The sequence below is a fragment of the Podarcis melisellensis genome (genome assembly GCF_964234715.1).
Source record: "Podarcis melisellensis genome assembly, chromosome: 14".
Classification (NCBI taxonomy): domain Eukaryota; kingdom Metazoa; phylum Chordata; class Lepidosauria; order Squamata; family Lacertidae; genus Podarcis; species Podarcis melisellensis.
In genome coordinates, this window is record NC_138546.1 from 18,911,615 (window position 1) to 18,932,357 (window position 20,743).

The 20,743-nt window shown below is 43.3% G+C and overlaps 2 protein-coding genes across 20 annotated transcripts in view; one reads left to right on the forward strand and one right to left on the reverse strand.

The window, feature by feature from the left end:
• Nucleotides 1-5,115, reverse strand: part of GLYR1 (glyoxylate reductase 1 homolog) — a 38,049-nt gene extending 32,934 nt beyond the window's left edge. For all 17 annotated transcript variants that reach the window (XM_081888227.1, XM_081888226.1, XM_081888223.1 and 14 more), the window contains exon 1: nucleotides 4,881-5,115. In XM_081888227.1, the coding sequence (XP_081744353.1) occupies nucleotides 4,881-4,936 (56 nt within the window). In that variant the 5' untranslated portion in view covers nucleotides 4,937-5,115. The remainder of the gene's footprint in view (nucleotides 1-4,880) is intronic.
• Nucleotides 5,116-5,407: 292 nt separating this feature from the next.
• The window catches only part of UBN1 (ubinuclein 1), a 30,043-nt gene continuing 14,707 nt past the window's right edge, over nucleotides 5,408-20,743 (forward strand). Inside the window, exons 1-9 of one of the 3 annotated variants that reach the window (XM_081888213.1) lie at nucleotides 5,408-5,678; nucleotides 8,604-9,422; nucleotides 11,246-11,332; nucleotides 12,162-12,257; nucleotides 13,331-13,465; nucleotides 14,659-14,762; nucleotides 16,465-16,903; nucleotides 18,547-18,617; nucleotides 19,815-19,944. In XM_081888213.1, coding sequence (XP_081744339.1) covers nucleotides 9,174-9,422; nucleotides 11,246-11,332; nucleotides 12,162-12,257; nucleotides 13,331-13,465; nucleotides 14,659-14,762; nucleotides 16,465-16,903; nucleotides 18,547-18,617; nucleotides 19,815-19,944 — 1,311 coding nt within the window. In that variant the 5' untranslated portion in view covers nucleotides 5,408-5,678; nucleotides 8,604-9,173. Of the gene's footprint in view, nucleotides 5,679-5,809; nucleotides 6,078-8,603; nucleotides 9,423-11,245; nucleotides 11,333-12,161; nucleotides 12,258-13,330; nucleotides 13,466-14,658; nucleotides 14,763-16,464; nucleotides 16,904-18,546; nucleotides 18,618-19,814; nucleotides 19,945-20,743 lie in introns of those variants that run through there. The other 2 variants (XM_081888215.1, XM_081888214.1) reach the window with 2 other exon arrangements.

The following is a 20,743-nucleotide window of genomic DNA, read 5'->3' on the forward strand; positions in this document are numbered from 1 at the left end:
CCCTGCCACCATAATGCAGGGGAAGAGGACTAAGGGGTTACTTTCCCTTTTATAAAAAAACTTATTGAGAAGCAATTTTGCCCCAACAAAATATAAGAAGCTGGTGGGAATTAAAATGGGATATAAACATTGAAGAAGATAAATAGAATTTTTTTATGGACCAAAGCACCATATAAATATGTCAGTAAATCCTAGGGAATATTCTCTAAAAACTGAATCGGTGTTATTTAACACTGAGGTGCCTATCTTATATACAGCCGAATAGCTCTCTGTTGTGTTGCAGAGGATGCCAAATTATAGGTACATTCCAACATATGTGGTGGGAATGTCCACAAAAAGTAGAATTTTGGAAGAAAGTTTTAAAAGGGTTATCTCAGATTATAGCTCAGACAATTCCAGTAACACCAGCATAACCTTACTTAATTTACATATTCCAGATATGGACAAATTAGGAAGGAATTAATAACACATTTATTAAAAGCAACTAGAACGGTAATAGCCAGAACTTGGAAAACCTTGAATTTAATGAATATTGATCACTGGTATAGTATAGTCTGGGAAACAATGGAAAAGCTGTCGCAAAAATTGTAGGTGGCAAGGGGACAGAGAAACAAGTAGTTTTACAAGGTATGGTGTGATTTTATTAAATATACAATTAAAATAACACATACATTGCAATATAGCATAGATAACCAGGTACTATTCATTAACTTTCCCGTATTACTCTGTGTTTTCTAATTTGATTTATTGAAGAATTCATTTTACTGGTTTATTGAAATCACCTGATTATTATGTACTATAAAATAATGTTTAGTATTTTACTTCCCTAGTGATCCATTTTTTGTTAGTCATGTCATGTTTTATTATTTACGTTTGTACAAAAAAATGCAGGGGAAGAGATATCATGTGCTGAGATTTGAGTTTGTGGGTGTGCTTTAATTAGATTCACAGTCGCCAACAGCAATTTGGCAAGTGCATTTGTGGAACCCTGACTTCACGCCACTGAAAATTCATCTTCTCCTGCTACTGTAGGTAGAAGTTGTATCAGAAAGCACAAAGGGAAATGAAAGCAATTACCTTTCTCCTGGTGTGGAAGACAGACCGCAAATTCCCCTTTCCCTTAGGACAGGCTTTTCCAATCTGTTGCCCTCCAGAAGCTGTTGGACTACAATGCCTATCATCCCTGCCGATACTTACTTCACTGATACTCCTAACACCACTCCTTTTACTGGCTTTGCTGTCCATAAACCAAGAGTGGAGGAACTGTGTGGCCCTCTAGGGGTTACTTGACTACAACTTCCATAATCTATGGCTACTAGCCATGCTGGCTCATAGAAATTAGAGAAGAACAAAGTTGTTCTACAAAGTGAGCACTACACTTTGTAGATCCAAAAGTTCAAGCAAGCACCAGTTTTTGACAGTTTGTCATGGGTCACATGTAGGGAACCATTCCCCCTACTTTAGTGATATTAACAGCCATTACACAAGTCCCCATGTTAATCTTGGTCCTATTTACAGGGCTAGGAAACAACATTCCTGCCAATAAGAAAGCAAAGCAATTAAGGAAGGGCCGAAAGCTGCTGTACTAGACACAAACCTGGAAGCAAAAGACCAAGAATCAACACTGGCATATAGAACAAGCAACAACCAAGTTGATTGTTGTTGTTGTTATTATTATTATGAGATTAAGTTAGGCTGCCATTCACTCACTCACTCTGCTGCCATCCCTCTTTATAACACATCTCTCAATATTTGGTGATCATCTAACATACTATATTAGCACATGACTAAATAATCATCAAAGTCTATCCACAAAGCTACATGCAAATTCCAACTTGAACCAACACAGACTGGAAATGCATCATCTGAATAAATCACATTCTAGCTTCTCTGTTAGCAAGTCTAATGAGAAATCTGAGATGGTTATTGCCAGGATTGTATAATTAGTTTTCTTTGGTATATAAGCTAATACAAACTTGCAAGTTGAGTATATAACTATTTGTTTCAAAGTTAAAACAAATCTGTTTAAGACCACCATTTAGAAGAAGAATTAGCAGAAACACTAAATAAGAAAATGCTTAATAAAGTCATTATTAGAGCAAAAAACAATAGGAATATGATTTATTCGCATGGCAGAGGTATCTGCCAATAAGCCATACTTATATGTAATGATGAATAAATGCCAGTTTTTCGAGATTCTCAATAGCTGCTCCAAAAATTTTACCATTCACCATGTTCTCTTGGGAGCAAAATCTGTGTACAGTACTGTAGTTCTAGTGGTATATGACCCATCTTGAGGACACAAAAATAAATTGCTCAGTGGCTCTTGAAATAAGTCATATTGCTCAGACACCACTGCTCAATGAAAATAGGGCTTTAACTATCAGAAGCAGACTCTCTACTTGCTTGGCATTCAATGGCCTTGAGCTACTACCCTGGAAAAAACCCAGGCTTCACAGGCCCAGATAAAAATTTCATAGAATTAAGTCTTGCTTCCAGTTCTGTATTTGTGCACCAACTCCAGCATAGTCACATATAATTACTGGCTCCTTCTCTTACAAAAGGTGGCCATTACACTGGCAATTCCAGATGATTACCCCATTTGGTACCTCAACCCTAACACAGCCAAGCAATGACACCAACCCTGCATTTAAGCACCGGCCTAGAAACCATAAAGGGACTAATGCATAAAACTGAGTGTATAAAATTCTATGCTAGTGAATGAATGGGCTGGCAGAGAAACAATCAGATGAAGAAAGTGCCCACCCCCAGCACAGAAACACCACAGTTTGCTGCAAGAGTGCGACCCTCCATCTCTTTTTCGCCAGTCCCCAGAAGGCTAGCAAACATTTTTGCAGACTAGCAATGTTATTTCCAGAGTATCCTCACTGCATTATGTGGGATTTTCAACAATCACTTTGTGCTTGTTAATTAAGAACATAATTTGAAGTTCTGGTTTTTGAAAAAAATATTTTTGGGCATATAATGAAGAGACAGTCAAGATGTCTCAAATAATTTTATGGAACAGCTCCCTTGTGGCTCTTAGTGCATAATATGATTGTGGGAAGTCACTAAGGAGCAGGGAGAAAAGGTTTTGTATTACTCATGGAACAAATCCCAATGTAGCTCAACTTATTTGCCTACTTCTAAACTATGTGTTAACAATAGCCACACATTCTGTTATAACATTCTAGAAAGGATCCAAATTTAGATAGTATTTTTTGCAGAGTAACTACTACACTTCATTATGATTTAAATCTGGTTAGCTGTTGTACTGGGGGCAGGTTCCTTGGTTTTTCAAGTATCTCGATTGGACTGACTACTGTAAAAAAGGAAAGTATCCTTTTGGTAGAGAAGCCATTACACTTTTTATGCTTCCCATTCGTAAAGTGGCTGCATTGGTGATCTATCCCACAAGACAAAATGAGAATAAAAATGAGAACAAAAGCTTGTGAGTACACTACCCAGTGCACACTTACGTGGAAGTATGCTCCCCTAAACTTAGTGGAACTTACTTCAGAGTAAACATCAATAGGATTACACTATAAAACCTGAGTTTAAATCCCAGCTCAGCTATGGACTAAGTCAGTGGCTTTGGCCAAGACACTACCTCTCCACTTCAGATCCTGCAAAGAAGAACAGCAGCAACCTGAATCACAGGGTTGCTGTAAAAGTAAAATAAAACAGTAAGACATTTGTACATTAAGAGTGTTATTTAAAATAACTATCACTATTAATAACTTTGTGTGTGACAACCCTGCTTTAAGTACTCACTGCAATTTACAATGATTTCAACAAGTCAGATTTCAACAGTAAACAATAGCTTCCAGAACAACTCTCACTGAATTTAGTTGGTCCAATTAAAAGGATCACTCATCGAGCCACCTAGAGCAGTAACCAGTGATTTGAACTGTCAAAGTACTTTTAATTAATTCATTATCGTACAATTCTAATTACAATCTTTGCTCCATTCTGGAATATGTCAGTGCCATTTTCTCCACAATGCTGTCTAAAAACTAAAATTAAGGGGAAAAGCAGCTTGCTTAAGGCTTCAATAAGTTTGATCCCAAGACTTCCTGGCTCACACTGAGTGCTGGCAGGAATTTACCCTTGGCTCCATTTCTCTTACCAAAAGACCAACCCAACTGATGTGGTATATCCCTTCCGCACAAGTTTGCCAGCTTACTGAGAATATTAGCATGCACTCCCCCCTCCCCACAACCAAGTTTGCCTCTTTACCTCAGTTTCTTTCAGTACTAAAAATGCAGAAAAGCAGAGGAGGCCCAAGCCTCTTAACTATGGAAGTTGCGTGTTTAGGAAACTGTAGTGGCCCCCAATATGGCTACATTTAATGGAAGCCATGGGGTGGTGTTTCAGATTTAACTCCTCCCCATCTCCCGACCACCCGGATAATGTTACTCGTTTTCGTCTTTCTTCTCCGCTCACACCAAAGCTTACCTTTTTCTGTCTCTTAAAAGTGAACTCCTCTCACGCGCAACATGCCCCAGGCCGCGCCGCCCTTCGAGTCGAGTCGCCCGCCGCCACCTCCAGCAGCCCCCCTACGAAGCGACTTCCTCCCCCCCACCCTTAAAGGTGGCAAATTTCCCCTCTAGGAAGGTGGTCGGGAGGCAAGTCTAGCCCCACATCCCGCCCCAAGTCCTCGCGGGGCTGACTTGCCCGTGCCTCCTCCCACAAGGCGAGTCCGTGTTTGTGACTGAGGAAGGGGGGTGTCCCTCCTTCGCAGGGCTCTGCCCACAAACGGCGGCGATGGCCGCCTGCGGGCTTACGAGGCCCAGGCCAGAAGATTCAGCTTTCCCCGTTCCACCCCTTTCTAGAAGGGAGGCGCCCCCCAACCGCCCCGGTGCCACCCCGCAACTCACCACACCAGGTCTCCGAGCCGCAGGTTCACAGGAACAGCAGCCGCAGCCGCAGCCATTTTCCTGACCCGGCCGGCACCGTCGCTGTTGCTGCTGCTGCCGCCGCTACCACCTTCTCCTCCTCCTTCTCTACAGCCGACGCCGCCACACCCCTCCCCAGGCTCCCCCTCCTTCCGCCCCTCAGCAGCCAGAATTGGCAGCGACGACGATCCCTACTGCTATTCCTCTTCCTTCCTTCTCGCTCTCTCTCTCCCCCCCAACTCTGCCGCAGAGCCTACCGGGACACTGGCTGGCGCGCGCGCAGCACGCACTCCGTCGCCGCCCCCCCCCCCCCGCTTCCCTCAACAGCAGCAGCAATACAAAGACCGACGGGAGGGGAAGAGGAGAGATGGATGGAAAGCTATGCCCTGTAAGATCAGCGCGCTCCCTGATAGGCCGGCCCTTTGCATGTGACGAGGGAGAGCTCCGCGCGTGACCTCCCCCCGCCCCCCCTCCTCCTCCCGCTCTGCTTGTCAAAAAGCGAAGAGCGCGAGCGCGTTCCGTTGGCGTCACGTGACGCGGGCCTCGGGGGTTTCCCTCCAACCCTGGCTTGTTGTTTTTCGTTCTCTCCGCCCTCTCCCCTTGCACGTGACTTGAGGGAGCGAGGAATTGGATCCGGCGGCGGCGGCAGTTGCAGCGGCGGCGGCGGCGCTTGCGAGAAGGGTTAGCTGCTGAGGCCTCGGCAACGGTTTGAGGTAGCCGGAAGGAAGGAGGAGAGGTGCCGTGAGGCGACTTTGCAGTCGAAGAAATGGAGGCGCGCCGGTAAGCGTTGCTTTCGGGTAGAGGGCGGGAGAAGGGACAAACCTCCCCAGGCGCTCCAAAGCGCCTCCCTCGTTACCAGGGGCAACGGGGCCTTCCTTTCGCCACCTCGCCGGCTGGGAATAACCGACACCTTTTCTTTGAACCCGCCCGCCCGCTTAACCCGGACTTGGAGATGAGCTTCGGCCTTCTCCTCTCTTTCCCCCTAATACATAATGCAGGGGAAATGTGCGCGTGGGTGGGCAGCCCTTGCAGAGTGTTGGAAATTGCCATTTGTGCGTCTGCATTTATTTTGGGTGCATGGATCGGTGCGGGGGAGGGGAATTAGGTACCGCGAAGCCTGAACGAGGAGGAGGGGGAATCCTTTCATAGCCTCTTACACGCCACACCGGAAAACCCCTAGTGAGTTACGTCAGTAGCTACTACCTGGGATGTCTGTAAACAAAACCTCCATGTGCTGGAGCAGTCTACGTCAGCGCTAGGTGCTGTGGATAAATAACGGTGCAGACGTGTGGGTGGGAAAAGGACCAGGGTTCTGCTTTTGTGGGCTTCCTGGAGAAGCTTTCTTGACTGCTTTTGGAAATTGGGAGCGTTGGATTTTCTTGGGCTCTGAACTCTCATCATCCCTGAGGTTTATTAGCCATGTTGCTGATGGGAGTTGGAACTCAGATTTCCCCACTTTGGGGGTTAAGTAGATATGTCAGGATATATATTGTACCCTTGCTGGTGTCTTTTGGACAACAGCACAATGGGGCTTCCCTATACTGAGACAGTGTACCTCTGAATACTAGGGGCAAGTCCAGAGGAAACAGCCAGGCATCTATCTGACCTATCAGTGTGTGAGAGAGCAGGTGGACTTTGTTCAGACCCTGCAAGGCAATTTACCTATTTCTGTGTTCTAAATACTTTGCACTTGCATTAGTTACATTTCCTTGGTGTCCAGAGCATGCCACACATGTTATTTCATTCATCCTTTTAGTCATAAAACGTGAGCTAGTGGTTTTATCTCTGTATTCCAAATTATGAGGTGGTTGTGGTGAGGTTTGAGGGGTGGGTTGTTCAAAGGCCGCCTTCTAAGTTTATATGATATAAACTTTGGACTTCCCAGCTTTGCTAAGCAGCACATCATGCCAACTTTTCTACCTTATTTTTGAGCTTAGCTTTGCTACAGTGAACCTCACTTAGATAAAGGAGGCAGGTGGGGAGTGACTAAATGCCAGGAAACAATAAAGAAAAATTGGCCTGTTGTTGCCATGGGGACCAGAAGCATGCATTCCTTTAACTCTCTGGAAACTGAAATAAGTTCTATAAATAAAGGAATGCTATATGTGAATGCCTGTGCTACTTGGATCTCGCAGACCTAATCCTGTTATTGTGCCATTGCACTGACAGGAAAGTGGGTGGGTTTTGTTCTAACACTCAACCTGATGCTGTCAAGACAGAGCAGAACAGAGTGTAGTTGTTAGCATCTATCTGTCTCGAGAGGCAATGGAATGTGTTTCCAGGGGTGAAGTCAAACCACTAGAGAGTCACAGCGCTTCCTGTGGCTGCAGAGACTTGTAACTCGTAACTGTTGCCTCCTGCATTGCTTTTGCTGCGTTAGCAGCACTGAAGTAATATCTCCGGGGTGCCAACCTGGGCAGTGTGTATGGAGGTTTTGGGTTACCCAGACAACAAGAACCCACTCTTGGCCTTGCTGATGTGGTCCAAAGGGAAACATAGCAAGACATTTGGCACCAGCTTGAGCTGCAGGAGTTGCTGGAAAGAGGCATACAAGACAACTGTCTTAGGGACTCCACTCCGGATTTGTGTAGGGTTTACTCCATAGCATTTCTTCTCCCAAGGATTTCCCATAAGGCAGTGGGTACAGATTTTTCCTTGGGGTTTACTCACAAAGCAACGGGTGGGGGAGTCATTTGAATGTGTAAGAGACTTTTGTAGCAGGTGCCCCCAAGGACACAGATGTATTCTCCAAAGCATGTTGTTTGTGTGCATCTCACTTTCTGTGTCACGGGGAAACAAAATACTATGTTACTGCTGTACATTGAACAGTCAGTTGTTCAGCAGCAACATCTCCAGTTGTAGATATTTTATTTGGGGACAGTTCCTCATCCAAGCTGCCGCAATTGGCTTTTTCTCTCACCACTATTTAGAGGACTTTCTGTCTGCCAGTTTTCACTCTAGAGAGTGGATCATCTACTTTGTGTAATAATTTTGCTGATTATCTTCTATTGGCATGAAACATTTGCATCCACAATCTGTCAGAGCCCAAACCATGTCTCTTGGTTACTGCCAATCCTAAAAAAGTAAGAATTGCTTTGTTGGGTTAAGAACAAATGTTTATTCTTAGCACTCTGTTCCCAAATGTGCCCCGATGAGTGCTCAGAGAGGGTGTAATAGTGACTAAGCTTTTATTGGTTGGTCTCTGCCAACTGGTAAGGACAAGCATGCTTTTTCTGAACATGGAGCTTCCATTTCTGCCTGTTATGGCTAATATTTTTGGGCATGCATGTTCTCTATGAGTTTAATGCTTTTCTGAAATCATTTGTTTAGTAGCAATTACTACATTTCATGACATCCAACTGTGTAATTGAGTTTTGTGTGGAAGAATTATTTGTTTGGATGTTCAGAGATCTCATCCGGTTACAGCAGGAGTGGGGAACATTTGGACCTCCAGATGTTGCTGAACTACAGCTCCTCTCAGCCCTGGCCATTGGTCATACATGCTAGGGCTGATGGCACTTGTAGTTCAGCAGCATCTGAAGGGCTAGAGTATCCCTACCTGAGTTACAGGGTACAGTTATTATTCAGTACAGCACCAGACCTGCCAGACAGGCCTCATTTGAAACATAGTCCATGGAGGAACAAAAATTGTGTGTTCACCTGTGCTATTTTTTGTGGCTGGAACTTTCTGATTTTGTCTTTTAGGTAGAAATATGAAGATACGTCTTTGGAAAGAAATTTCAGAGTACTATCTACATGCCACGGATCTGGATTCGTTTGGGTCTGAATGCTAGCAGATCGGCATTTGTATTCAGCAGAAGGCCGGAGCATATGTGTTCAGTGTTTTTTGCATTATGTCAGTTCCCAGTGTGGGAAATTCTCTGATGTGGAGTAACATAGCCCAGACTGACCTTTCCGGCCAATGTCACAATGAAACTGATTCCATAAAAGTTGCTCTGTTCAGAAAGTTCTTTCTTTCTTTCCTTCACGTTTGGCTTGAAGCAGAGTTGTGCTGCATAAACTTCAAGGGCCACATGCTAACCTGCAGTGGTGTGGCTATGGGATGATGATTCTTCTCATCTTATGAAAGCAGAGATTGTTGCGTTGTTTTTCTTAAAACGCAGGAATCTAGTATATCTATTAATTTCTGCATTTGGCATCCATCTGTGTGTGCGTGTTTTCCAGTGGTGATGCCCTCATGTATATACTAGTCCAGACTTTGGCCTAGACTGTTGGAAACCATGCCATGATAGCAACTACAACGTAAGTCTAGCCATGACGGAACCCCACAGGGTCCAGCTCACCTCTCTGTCTGGTCCACTGAGCACCACGTTACTGAAAAAGCCTCGCCGGGAGGACATCACAGGAACAGAGCACCCGCCGGAATCTGAACCTGCGGCTGCAGCAGTTCGCATTGCCCTCACCCTTTTTGAGCCAGATCACAAGCGCTGTCCAGAGTTCTTTTATCCAGAGCTGCTGAAGAATACACGAGGGAAAGGGAAAAGCGGTTCCACAGGAGAAAAAGTATGTGGACATCTTATTCTTCCTGTTGCACATTCTTTAGTTGTGCATTTCAAAAACTGCACAACAAAGCTTTGAGATCTCTTGAGGATGGTGGACACCTGGCTTGACAGCAGTACATGTGAAAAAGATCTAGGGGTCTTAGTAGACCTCTAGCCTTAACATGGGTAAAGAGTGTGATGCAGCAGCAAAAGAAATTAATACAGTTCTAGGGTGCATCAGCAGAAGTATAGTGTCCAGATCAAGGGAAGTAATAGTGCCACTGTATTCTGCCTTGGTCAGACCCCACCTGGAGGACTTTGTCCATCCATCCATCATTTTATTTGCATTCCAAATTTCCATAGCCATAACCATGCTCAAGACGGCTTACAACATGGGAGGGGGGGATCAAAATTGCAAATGTAACAAAACTAGCTATGAAGAAGCAAACCTTCAAAAAGTACACAACTAAACTGAGCAATTTCCACATAAATCATAAAATCTAAAAGAAAGATATGAAAGATTAATATCAATAATGGCAACCCTCCTCCACCACAAACAATACCCCAGCCCAGTTCTGAGCAGCACAGTTTAAGAAATATATTTACAAGCTGGAATGTGCATGGAGGAGGGCAACCAAGATGATCAGGGGTCTGGAAACAAAGCCTTATGAGGAACAGTTGAGGGAGTTAGGTGTGTTTAGCCTGGAGAAGAGAAGACTAAGGGGTTATGGCGGCCATTTTCAAATGTCCTTCCTTGGAGGTTTTTTAAACAGGTTGGATGGGCATATCTTACTGGGAAGATATCAGAAAACCTATAAGATATTGATGGATTTAATTATTAAGCAAATCAAATGAGATGGGAATATAATTAATCAAATAAGATGGGAAGGAGAACTGAGATGGCTTATTTTAGAGAAGCAAGGGAATAAGATTTGTAGCTGGGTACATAGTTCTTCACTAAGTTTATCAAGTACAAAGGCACAATATAAGTCATTGTTGAGATGGTATTTGACACCTGCAAGACTAAATAGGATATATTCAGTAAATCAATTTAAGTGCTGGAAACATACAGTGTGGAATGCACGTTTGTTGCCTATGTGGTGGGCTTCCCTGAGTGCAGCTATCACTGACATAATAGGGACTATATTGAGGCCCACTCCAATGCTGGTTTTATTCAGTGTATTTTAAGATGAGATGGGGAATAGATTGAAACTATGATTTATGTGTTCTGTTGATAGCAGACAATATACTGTGGGCTAGAAAATGGAAGACTCAAGAAGCTCACTTTGAGTGGGATTGGTTAATAACATGTCTGGAGTTGGCAGAGTTAGTTTAAAAGAGGGAAGGAAGTTTTGTAGAAGGTTGATTTCTCTGGAAGAATAAGCTTTTTACTTGAATTTTGAAACAAAATATGGATATAGTAAGGCTTTGTCAAGGAAGGCTGATGCTAATATTCGAGCTGGGACTAAAACCTGAATCTCTATGGTCTTCAGATACATTCTTGCTGCTAAACAACACTGAAAAGTTTGTTTACAATGATTATTTTTAGGGCACATACTTGACAAATTTCTTTCCCCTTGTGGCTGCTGGGTGGTTTCTGTTTGTTTTTTTAGTCTTTTAGACTGGAAGCCCAAGGGCAAGCTCTCCTGGTTTAGTCAATGCGATCTCCTACAAGCATGAACGAAGTCCCCACCTTTGTAAGACACCGCATCTACAAGCATGAATCTCCCCTGAATATTCCAGACTCTCTCTTGGCCCTTAGATAAAAGAGGCATCTCTGTGAAACAATGTGACAACTGACTCAATTCTGATGTTGTTCACCTCCCTTTTTGCTTCCCCCTACAGAAAAAAGACCTTGCTGATCCCTTCAATGATGAGGAAAAGGAGAGGCATAAAGCAGAGGCGCTTGCCAGGAAACTTGAAGAGAAATATGTACGTTTCTTCATTGTGGCTATATACCAGAATAAAGTCTTGGTTTTAGCTTTCTTCATAGAAATGTTGTCTTTAATACCAGGGTGATTCTTGTGTTTATATTCATGTTAGGAGTGTGTATACAACTAAGAACTGCTATGGTAATTACTATGGACTGGTGCCTGATAAAATGATGTGTGCAGCACCAGTATTCAGGGAATATGAATATTTACATCTCTCCCTTCCTTCAAAAAGCTCATGGCTGTGTGCATGGTTCTCCCCTATCCATTTTATCTTCATAACAATCATACTGGATAGGCTGAGATAAGGGATAATGGATAGTCGAAAGTTACCTAGTGATCTTCAGGCTGGTTTGTTTGGGCTGTGGGATATGGGAATTCAGGTCCAGGCTTCCACATCTGCCTTTGCCACCAGCAGGAGGTTCTGCAGGTGGCAGATTTAGCAATGGAAGTGTATTTGATCCACTGGATCAAAGAGCTTATATGAATGGTTGCAATTGGGAAAACCAATGGCTAAAATGTTTCTATTTGGAATAAAGTTAAATTGATATTTTAATCTACTCCTTGACAATACCTGATGGATGCTTATTTTTATATGTTTTATTACAAATATTGTGTGTGTGTGTTTTAAATTCTATTTTTCCTCTCTGATTATTTGTATGGGGTTACTGGGTTGTTGCTGTTATTGTTTTTATTTTGATTATGTATTTTGTGATTTTATCCCTGAGACCTGTGGATATAGGGCAATATATAAATTTAATTAATAATGATAATAATAGCTTGCCTACTTCAGGGCCATTATGGGTAACCATCAGCCTTTCTTGTTTCAGGGTGGAAAGAAGCGCAGGAAAGATCGTGTCCAGGACCTGATAGATATGGGATATGGATACGATGAATCGGATTCTTTCATTGATAATTCTGAAGCAGTGAGTAGCAGTGGAGGGCTCTGGTTCCCAACAATAAAGCAGGTGATGAAGCTGTCTGCCCTAGCAGCAGTGGGTGATCCAGGTAGGGTGAACATCCAGGCCACATCTGCACAGAGACCTGGTTTGGAGGCTGTGTTTCCGGGTTCCAGAGCTATGTTGTTTTTCCTGTCTGCAGGTAGGGCTGGTAGTGTCCTCTTGTCTGACAGTAAGAGCTGTTTGACAGTGGAACGGTCTCCCTGGAATGGGGGTGTGGACTCTCCTTCCTTGGAGGTTTTAAAGCAAAGTTTAGACAGCCATCTGTCAGGGTTGCCTTAGCTGAGATTCCTGCATTGCAGGGGGTTGAACTAGATGACCTCTGGGGTACCTTCCAACTGATTCTGTGAAAGCCTGGAGAAGCGCTACCAGTCAGTGTAGATGATACTGACCTTGATGGGCCAGTGAAATGCCTTGGTGTAAGGCAGCATCGTATCTTCCTGTGATTTCTAGGTCATCTTCAGGTTCATTCTCCTGCATGTGCCTTTTACTCTGTAGACTCTTTGGGTCTTAAATATTGCAATTGCTGGGGGAAATAAATTAAACAATTCACATTATTAAACAGTTGCCATTTGGAACCCCTGCCCAACCTACTGCAAATTGCCCAATGATCGGTAGATCTTCCCGTCCTTGTTCTAGAGGACCCTAGGACCTGGGTGCATGCTTAGAGCTTTTTCCCCTTTCTTTTCTTCCTAGAAGACTGGATTTTAGCATACATGCCTGAAGGGGGGCAAAGGGATTTTAGCATACATGCCTTGGGAGTGGGAGCTGTTGCACCCAAAACAAAACGGGGAAAAGCAGGGCACAAAGCCAGGCATCATAGGGCAGTTAATAAAGACGAGGGAAGAGAAGTAAAGCTGTTGCCAAAATGTATTTCTGTACAATATGATGCAACTGTAAGAATCTGGTGTTTTTGCATGTCCAAAGTGACTTCAAGGCCAATTCACTGGAAAAGTGAGCATGGTTTCATTGGGGTTCTTTCACACGTACACCCATCGGTTCTACAAGAATGCTGACTGATCTCTCCTCTTTGCCCCCAGTACGATGAGCTCGTTCCAGCATCTCTAACAACTAAGTATGGAGGCTTTTACATCAACTCTGGAACTCTACAGTTCCGGCAGGCTTCAGAGTCGGAGGATGACTTTATCAAAGAGAAAAAGAAGAAATCACCTAAGGTCTGGGAATAAGACGCTCTGGGTGCTTTCTTTTTTAAATAGAGCCTTCAATAAAGTGTGGTTTTTGTTGGATGACAAAATGTGACTGCAGACGAAGGGGTCAGTGGGTGGATGTAATATTTTGTTACCTGAAAGAAGCTCAAAGGCTGAAATTATGTGTGTACTTACTTACCCCAAGCAAAGCAGAAAATATAAAAATAGTAGTTCAGCATAGAGGATATAAAGACCTTCAGTGCACTTTTGACAAGTCAGGAAGTAGATGGTTTATAATTTACTCTGCTTGCAGTTCATACTGTAAGCAGCACAGAGTGATCCCTTTAATGGAAGGTTATAGTGACTGAGGTCACCTCATAGCTAGTAGGCTTTCCCTCCCTTTAAAAAGAAATGAAAGTGCTACCTGTGGTTTATATTTCATGGGTAGGAGGAAATCAATGGACTTACATTAATCACGTCCATTAATTTGTTCAGAGTGTTTCTCCAGGTCCTACCTGCAATGTACATTTAAAGCAATTTACTACTTTAAATAGTCATAGCTTCCCCCAAAGTATCATGGGAATTGTTGTTTGTTAAGGGTGCTGAGAGAGCTACAGTTCCCAGAGTGGTTTAACAATCCCTCTTTTCAGAGAACTTTGGGAATTAAAGCTCTGGAATGGGAATAGTGTTCTCCAAATCGCTTTCAGCACCCTTAACAGTTCATAGGATGTCTTGTGAGAAGCCATGGCTGTTTAAAGTCGTAGTGCTTTAAATGTATAGTGCAGATGGGGCCTTAGTTGGATCCAACTCACTAATTGCATTTTCTGGGTGACTTCATTGAATCTGGTAACTGAAAGAGATGAGGAATCTTCTCTTAGTCTTTGCATGACTCCAAACTGTTGTTCTAGTATCAGGGGCTGCCTGAGAAAGTGTTTTGCAGCCCTCTTTGGGCTTGGAGACTATCCTTAACAACCTTAGATCTTCCTTGCCCTTAGAGATGCTTCATCTTTTTGTTTTACCATCATGGAGAGTTAATCACTTGTTAGCAAGCGTGTTCATGAATGACTACATGTCTGAGCAGCACCTTTCTCTCTTTTCATAAAGGTGCTGCTCAGGCATGTAAATCCATCCATGAACACTCTTGCTAACAAGTGATTAAATCACTTAGTGTCTTCTTAGGTGCTACGTAATGACAATTGTTAAAATTATTTAATTCCCAGAAACGAAAATTAAAAGAAGGAGGTGAGAAGATGAAGAAAAAGAAGAAAGATGATTCTTATGAGAAAGAAAAGAAATCTAAAAAATCTAAGTTTCCCAAAACTGGGTAAGTTAGCTATTTGTATTAAAGTGCTTTTTTAAATAGACGGGTATCATCTTTCTCCTAGATGGAACTTCTTTTGTGGACTTTAAAAAGGAAACGCTAGGGGGGGGGGGTGGAATTAAGCCTTGGAGTGTGATACCTAAATTAGGCTCAAATCCCTCTTTTTGCCACCAATTTTCCAGATTTGTATTAATCAAATCTCTGTCATAAACAAATCAGGAAGGTTGTGAGGGTGAGCAAGATAAGGATTATGAATTATTTTGCATGATGCAGAAATAAATGCTACAGATGATTTTAAAAATGAGTTGGCAAGAATTTATTTTGATACAGAGCTTGTTCAGATGACCCAGCAGCGAAAAGGAGTCAAGTGACTGGTCATAATTTCCTTTGTGATAGAACAGTAAAATGAATAATGATTCTAGAAGAAATGACTCTTAAGTTATTGACTTCCACAAATACACGTAGGTTCACGCAAATAACTTTATTTCACCTGTCCTCTAAAATAGCACAATAAAATCTTTCTCTTACCAATTTGCAGTTAGGACAGGATGTGTCACCTTATATAAGCTGCACTGCCTCAAGCATTGCTGAAGGTTGGAGAGTTTATATGATTTACTCACAGGCTGAAAGTCTCTGTGCACTTCCCTGCATGTTCCATGGAACATAGTGTGACATCTGAAATAACACGTTTAGGATTCTACCATAACAATCAAATTAAAGTTCAGTGCTAGGGCGCTGTTAGGTTGTAGGTGCTCAAATGGCTGGATGCCTTACTTCCCTCATATGTACCATGTTTCCTTTATAATAATAATAATAATAATAATTTATTATTTGTACCCCGCCCATCTGGCTGAGTTTCCCCAGCCACTCTGGGCGGCTCCCAATCAGTGTTAAAAACAGTACAGCATTACATATTAAAAACTTCCCTGAACAGGGCTGCCTTAAGATGTTTTCTGAATGTCAGGTAATTCTTTATCTCTTTGACATCTGATGGGAGGGCGTTCCACAGGGCGGGCGCCACTACCGAGAAGGCCCTCTGTCTGGTTCCCTGTAGCCTCACTTCTCGCAATGACGGAACCGCCAGAAGGCCCTCGGCACTGGATCTCAGTGTCCGGGCTGAACGATGGGGGTGGAGACGCTCCTTCAGGTATACAGGACCGAGGCCGTTTAGGGCTTTAAAGGTCAGCACCAACACTTTGAATCGTGCTCGGAAACGTACTGGGAGCCAGTGCAGATCTCTCAGAACCGGTGTTATGTGGTCCCGGCGGCCACTCCCAGTCACCAGTCTAGCTGCCGCATTCTGGATTAATTGCAGTTTCCGGGTCACCTTCAAAGGTAGCCCCACGTAGAGCGCGTTGCAGTAGTCCAAGCGTGAGATAACTAGAGCATGCACCACTCTGGTGAGACAGTCCGCGGGGAGGTAGGGTCTTAGCCTGCGTACCAGGTGGAGCTGGTAGACAGCTGCCCTGGACACAGAGTTAACCTGCGCCTCCATGGACAGCTGTGAGTCCAAAATGACTCCCAGGCTGCGCACCTGGTCCTTCAGGGGCACAGTTACCCCATTCAGAACCAGGGAATCCTCCACACCTGCCCGCCTCCTGTCGCCCAAAAACAGTACTTCTGTCTTGTCAGGATTCAACCTCAATCTGTTAGCCGCCATCCAACCTCCAACCGCCTCCAGGCACTCACACAGGCACTTTTATAGTTTCACAGCCCTGAATGCAAGCAAGGAAAAGAAGAAGAAGAAATACTCTGGAGCCCCGAGTTACAAGGAAATGCTAAAGAAGTTTCAAAAGGAAAAGGAAGCTCAGAAGAAGCGGGACGATGAGCCAAAGCTTATTGTCCCTTCTCTGGCTGAAACTCCAACACCACGGGAAGTGGAAAGCCTGCCCGATCCGCTCCTATCTTTCTTTGGCCACAGCAGTGACAATGAGCTCCTTCAAGCTGCCTCAGCCATGGACTCCCTGACAGATCTTGATCTAGAACAGCTGTTCAATGAATCTCCAGAAGAAAGCCCTTTCCATGACATGGAAGATGGGAGTGACCCCCTTGGGATGGGTCTGGAGCAGGACATCAAGCAGCCTCTCTCGCTCCCTGAAGGACTTCCAGGATCACTGGAGAAGCGCATTGAGGAACTGACACAGGTAACAGCAGATCATACCGGATGTGGCAAGTGATGTCTCTTGCAGGGTAGACAATAGGTACAGTTCTTCAGGCTAGGAAGCAGCCTTAGGCAGAGTCAAGAACGCTGGTCTGTCTAGCCCAGTCTTGTCTTCACTTCCTGGCCGTGGCTTTGCAGAGTTTTAGGCAGGGGTTTTTCTTTCCTTGGGGGTGCCAGGGATGGAAACTGACCTTTTGCATGCAAAGCATATGATCTCCCCTATGGTTGCTGCTTGCTTCCATGTTTAGAAGTGGTTCTTTATGGAAAGTCAGTTTGAAATACGGTGCACACAGGACAGCAGTCGAGGACAGATAGTCGTCAGATTCTTGCTGTGGTCTGATGTGAGGTGGCATTATTCAGAGAAGTTGAGTTGTTAATGAGTGGCAACAGCCAGGTCTAGAGCCCAACTGAGCTGGGTGCTTAGGCAGGTGTGAGGTGTGTATTCACATAGTGCCATTCTGAGTTACTTATTGCATAGGTTTGTGGAGTAAGTGGTTGTACTGCTACACCTGTGGACTCTGGAGTATGGTTTGAGGTTTAGGTGGAGAGAATCTTTGTATTATGGTTTCAATCTATAGCAGAGCTACCTCTGTTCTGGATTAACTATGCATGCCTGAAAAGGTTAATGCACCTGATTCCAGTAATGAGATATGGAATGATTTCCATAGTTTTTTTTTCCTTAGAAAAAATCCTTAAAATGCATATTTGCATTAAAAATACCTTAAGACCCAACTGTACCCAAAAACATAATAATGAATGCATACATTGCCAATCTAATTGTGCAGTTTCAAAGTTATAATTAACTTTTTTCATATTGACTAAGAAGCATATAGTAAAAAAAATTCTCTCTGATGCACATACCCATTATATTGATTTGTGACTGTGAGTTGTTCGGGATGAGCATAAAATTAGAACCAAACGTATGCATATTCCAAGCAATTTAGCACATGGGAAAATTTTATAGTAAAATTGTATCTTTTCCCATTTTTCCTCCAAGAATGCAGAGGGCTTTTTGAGAAAAGGCACTTTTTGAAATTATGTTCCTCGTTGAACCACAACCTGTTGCCTGAAAGGATATTTGAGTCTGGAGTATCACATTACAATAAAATCTAGATAATCAATTAAATGCAGGTGTTAAAACACAAATGGCAAAAAGGCAACCCAAGCAGAAAGATTCCATGCTACTTCTGAAGATGTCCAGACTTTGGGGAACCTTCCAGAGCAAATTGGGGCTCAGGGTAGAGGTTAGGAGAAGGGGGAAGCTCCATTGCATTTGTTGGCATGATGTTGAATCTCTCCTTCAGATTTTGGCCGTGTTGTGGAAATGAATCTTGGCTTCCAGAACTGCACGGGGAAAGTTCCAATGGAGGAATCAATTTTGACTCATTTCAATGTTAATATTGCTGCAGCTTTCTACAGCTTTGGGCATTAACCTAGTTAGGAGGAAGTGAAGCACCTTTCCTATGAGGATATGCTATGGGGCTGTGACTTCTGTAGAATATACTGACTTCCCCCCTTCCCCCCTCCCCTTACACCTCCCACCCCCCACCCACCCCGCCCGGGTTGGCCCTTTTCCTGCATCTCTGGTTATTAACTATTCTGTGTTGGTCTTTTTGTGAATTCCAGGCTGCCAGGGTGGCTGAAGGAGAAGGCAAACACAAGTTCTTCAACCAAGAAATGAATAGCATATTGTTGGAGTAAGTCACTTTTCTCAAATGTACCATCCGTGCCCTGTGAGCTCAGAGAATGAAAGTGAGAGAATGGTGTTTGCATAAGGCAGATGTAGGCAGAAGGTACTAGTAGTTCTCTGGGTGATTTCCCGTAGATTAGGAAAGGTTACTGTCTTCCAGCCATCAGCAATAGCAGCAACAATACGACTTCTTTCCTGCTGAAATCTGGCTGCCGAAATGAAAAACCCTTGGGGCATAACCAGGAATGGTCATGGCAAGGGCCAGAGGTGTTTTGCCTCATCTAGGGCACATCCAATGGGGGCCAGTTTGTGCCAGTTCAAGGTGCTGGGTCTTAAGCTTCCAAAGCTCTGCTTGACCTCAAATACTTGAGAGAACTATATCTACCATAGGTTTCGCTCCACATGTTCGGTCCTAATAGTGCAAGAGACTACTATATAAAAATGAGTGGCAACAGCCAAGGAAATCTGCCCATAGTCCATGGAAACTCTTGTTCAGATTAGCTTTTGACTTCTACATAATACGTTCTTTAGACTTTGCCATTATTGTTTGCCACTAATTCCCCCCCCCCCCGTTTTGATTTTTTAATATAATTTTTATTAATTTTTACATATGAGTTATCATTCATACAACAAAACTTCACATTTTATACAATCTTTTTGGACTTCCATCAGCCCCTCTGATGGTCTTCCGTTCTTATCACTTATTCTGCATTTCTTAAATTCCTATCGCCTTTAATTATCTTAACTAACAGTCCCCCTCATTACCTTTTTTTTTGCAATATTTAAATAGTCCACCTTACAAAACTTCTCGCAAACCTACAAGTGTAATATGATCATCACAATTACTCTCCAAATAGTCCGTAAATTTATGTAAGTCTTCTGTGAATCTCTGGTCCCACAGATTTTGAATTCTTCCTGTTAATTTATCTAATTCTGCATAGTCCATCAGTTTCATCCTCCAGTCTTCTTTTGTCGGTAATTCTTCTTGTTTCCAATTTTGTGCCAATAATATTCTGATTCCCGTCCCCCTTGTTTCATTTGTTTTTAACCTTTAACCTTCTTTATTTAAATTTTAAATTGAAGCTTTTTTAAAGGGCCTTTGCAATATTTTACTTTACCTTGTTTTGCTTGGGCTCCCTTACTCTGCTGTCAAAGGGAGGGATTTGGATCAGAGCTAAATAGTTCTGCCTTATTCTGCCCTCAGTATAGAGCTGCAAACTCGGGAGTTGAACAGCCAGGTCCGCTCAGGGGTGTATGCTCACCTGGCCTCCTTCCTGCCTTGCAACAAGGACACCCTGCTCAAACGTGCCCGCCGGCTTTACGCCTATGAACAGGTGAGTGGTCACATAAATGCAGTGCTACTAGTCAGTGTAAGCTAATTCCCTCCTGAGGCCCACATGCCAGTGGCGGATGGGTTCAGAGGCAAAAGTGGGTCAACCAATAAATGTTTTAACTTTGTACCCTAAGGCAGTTTTGTCTCACACATCAGTTGTCAAGCCAAACAAGCAAGAAGCATAATCAGAGTTCAAGGACATCCCTGTCAGGTAAAAACAAGGAGGGTGTGTGGCCTAGGAAGAGTCCCAAGAGAAAGATAGGTTGTATTTGGCACCCAGGCCCCTGGTGTAAGTGATAGAGGTATCAACCATAGAAAGAAATGTCCCATGTCATAAAGTGGATTTGTGAACATCTCTTTTTGGGCTCAGTGGCTACTCATGGAGAAGGGAATGTGTGTCTCTGAATTTCGATGATTTCGCCATTTCTAATAAGGGATAAAAGGTTTCCACATGAGGGCTGGCCTAGATTTCCCTTTCTTTAACCTTGCAAAAAACAAATTCTTGGTGATGAAAAGGGAATTTTATTTATTAAAAGCTTTTTTATACCTCTTTTCCAAATAGCCCAAAGTAATTCCTAACACTTGAAAGAATAGAGCCAAACAAAACATGCTATAAATTTCACAAAATCAAAGAGCTACAGGTTAAAACAGGAGATGACCCAGGCCAGCCAAATGCCTTGCCACTCCACTGGAAATGTGATGAAGTAGCTTTCCAATTTTCTTTAGAACGTAGGTTCTATAATTTTGAAGCCATGTCTGAAAACATTTGGCTCCTAGCTCTTGCTGTCTGATCCTGCTCT